Consider the following 1,868-nt stretch of genomic DNA (forward strand, 5'->3'; position numbering starts at 1 on the left):
ATCCACGTCATCATTTACCCAGAATGCTTTGCGTGTAAATAAAATGGCCCCATCCATGTAACACATTTTTAAACTTTTAGTTAAAAAATTACAAAACTAAACAGCCTACAGTATTTTTACAGTCTTTATTTTACAGTTAAAATATATGTTTATCAAATAAAGTCTAATGTTACAACTAATCGGGGATCCCTTTAAAGTATTTCTTTGTTCTTCAGTCATATTATACAGCTTTATCCTTTGTCTTTAGAGTTCTTGCAGCAACGCAGTTTGAGCCGCTGTCAGCCAGAAAGGCCTTCCCTTGTTTTGAYGAGCCAAATTTCAAATCTACTTTCCTGATAAAAATTGCCAGAAAAGCAAACTACACGACGCTTTCCAACATGCCAAAGGTAATATAAGACTAGATATGCACATTAATGGAACAAAAGCTGAAAACTTCCAAATGTATTTTTGTTTAATAGTAGTTAATGTTTTTTTTTTTCACTTTACAGTTCATATGAAAGAGCTTTCAGAACATGACTCAAACTAAAGATCTGACTTAAATCAGAGGCTAGTTTTGTTACATACGATTTACGATTTATGGTATACTTCAATAAAAAGCTGCTTTGTTTTGTCTTTAAAGGAGAAACTATGTATGTGCACAGCATATCGATGACTGCGCAGCTGTTTAATACGCCCCTAATATGGGCATGATCACAAGTTTTTTTTTTAATATTAATTTGCAGTACTTTATTTTACAACAGTCTTAGTTACTAACAAGCTCAGTCTATCAATATCTCCCTCTTCTGTTGTGTGTTTCAGGTCAGAACTACAAATCTATCCAATGGACTTGTGCTGGACGAGTTTGAAAAGACCAATGTCAACATGAGCACGTATCTGGTGGCCTTCATTGTTGCWGATTTCACTTCTGTCAGCAAAAATGATTCGGGAATCAATGTAGGTATACTCATGACCCCTTTGTCTTGTCTGGATGTTTGTGTGTAACTTTGATTTGATCAGCATCCGTGGGTTCTAGGTGTCTGTCTATTCTGTGCCGGAGAAAAAGGAGCACACCGAGTACGCTTTGGAGGCTGCTTCCAAACTGCTGAAGTTTTACAACACTTTCTTTGAAATTGAGTACCCCTTAAAAAAACTGGGTGAGAAAACACACACACACACACACACACACACACACACACACACACACACACACACACACACACACACACACACACACACACACACACGTAACCCACGTGACCGCCACGCCCCAACCACCTTCCCTTTAAGCCGTCCCTTTAACCGCTGGGACCCTCTTGTGTATTTCCGGGTTTCCACTGTGCTGCTGCTCACTGTTGGTTGTGGYGTCGGTTGTTAATAAAACAATCTCAAATCTCCAACTCGAATCATCACTAAACAAATTCATCCCTAAAACTCGAGGATCTGCGGTTGGGATTCATTGACGCCTGGTATACCTTCCTGATGAGAACAAGTTAACTTAGACTCCACCTCCTCAGACAATCCGTTACTCGACGGTCAGGTTTTTTTTTTCCTTCACCTTCATCGACTCGCTTGATGACGGAGGATGGCGAGCCACCCACACACCACCTGGTGGTAGGGAAAAAAGAGACACTTCACACAGAAAAACCAAACAACACTTTCCACACAGGAAACAAACTAAACTCTAAGGGAGTATCTAAAGGAAAAGAACAATTCTCCCATTGCTCTTGGACTTCTTTTGAACTACATTTGGTTTTGAAGTATTACTGATTATTATCTCTTTGTTGGTTTGTTTTTTTCCCCTTCCTTGTTTCTTTTGAACAATTTATTTTTGTTAGTTTTTGCTGTTATTATTATTATTATTATTATTATTATTATTATTATTATTATTA

General features: G+C 38.0%; 1 protein-coding gene across 1 annotated transcript in view; it reads left to right on the forward strand.

Moving 5' to 3' along the window:
- Positions 1 to 1,868, forward strand: part of lnpep (leucyl/cystinyl aminopeptidase) — a gene marked incomplete at its 5' end in the record, with an annotated part of 15,499 nt that overhangs the window by 7,189 nt on the left and 6,442 nt on the right. The window contains 3 exon segments of the mRNA XM_014014450.1: positions 248 to 386; positions 799 to 933; positions 1,013 to 1,133. Of these exon segments, the coding sequence (XP_013869904.1) occupies positions 248 to 386; positions 799 to 933; positions 1,013 to 1,133 (395 nt within the window).

This window comes from Austrofundulus limnaeus, unplaced genomic scaffold, assembly GCF_001266775.1.
Source record: "Austrofundulus limnaeus strain Quisiro unplaced genomic scaffold, Austrofundulus_limnaeus-1.0 Scaffold114, whole genome shotgun sequence".
Lineage (NCBI taxonomy): Eukaryota > Metazoa > Chordata > Actinopteri > Cyprinodontiformes > Rivulidae > Austrofundulus > Austrofundulus limnaeus.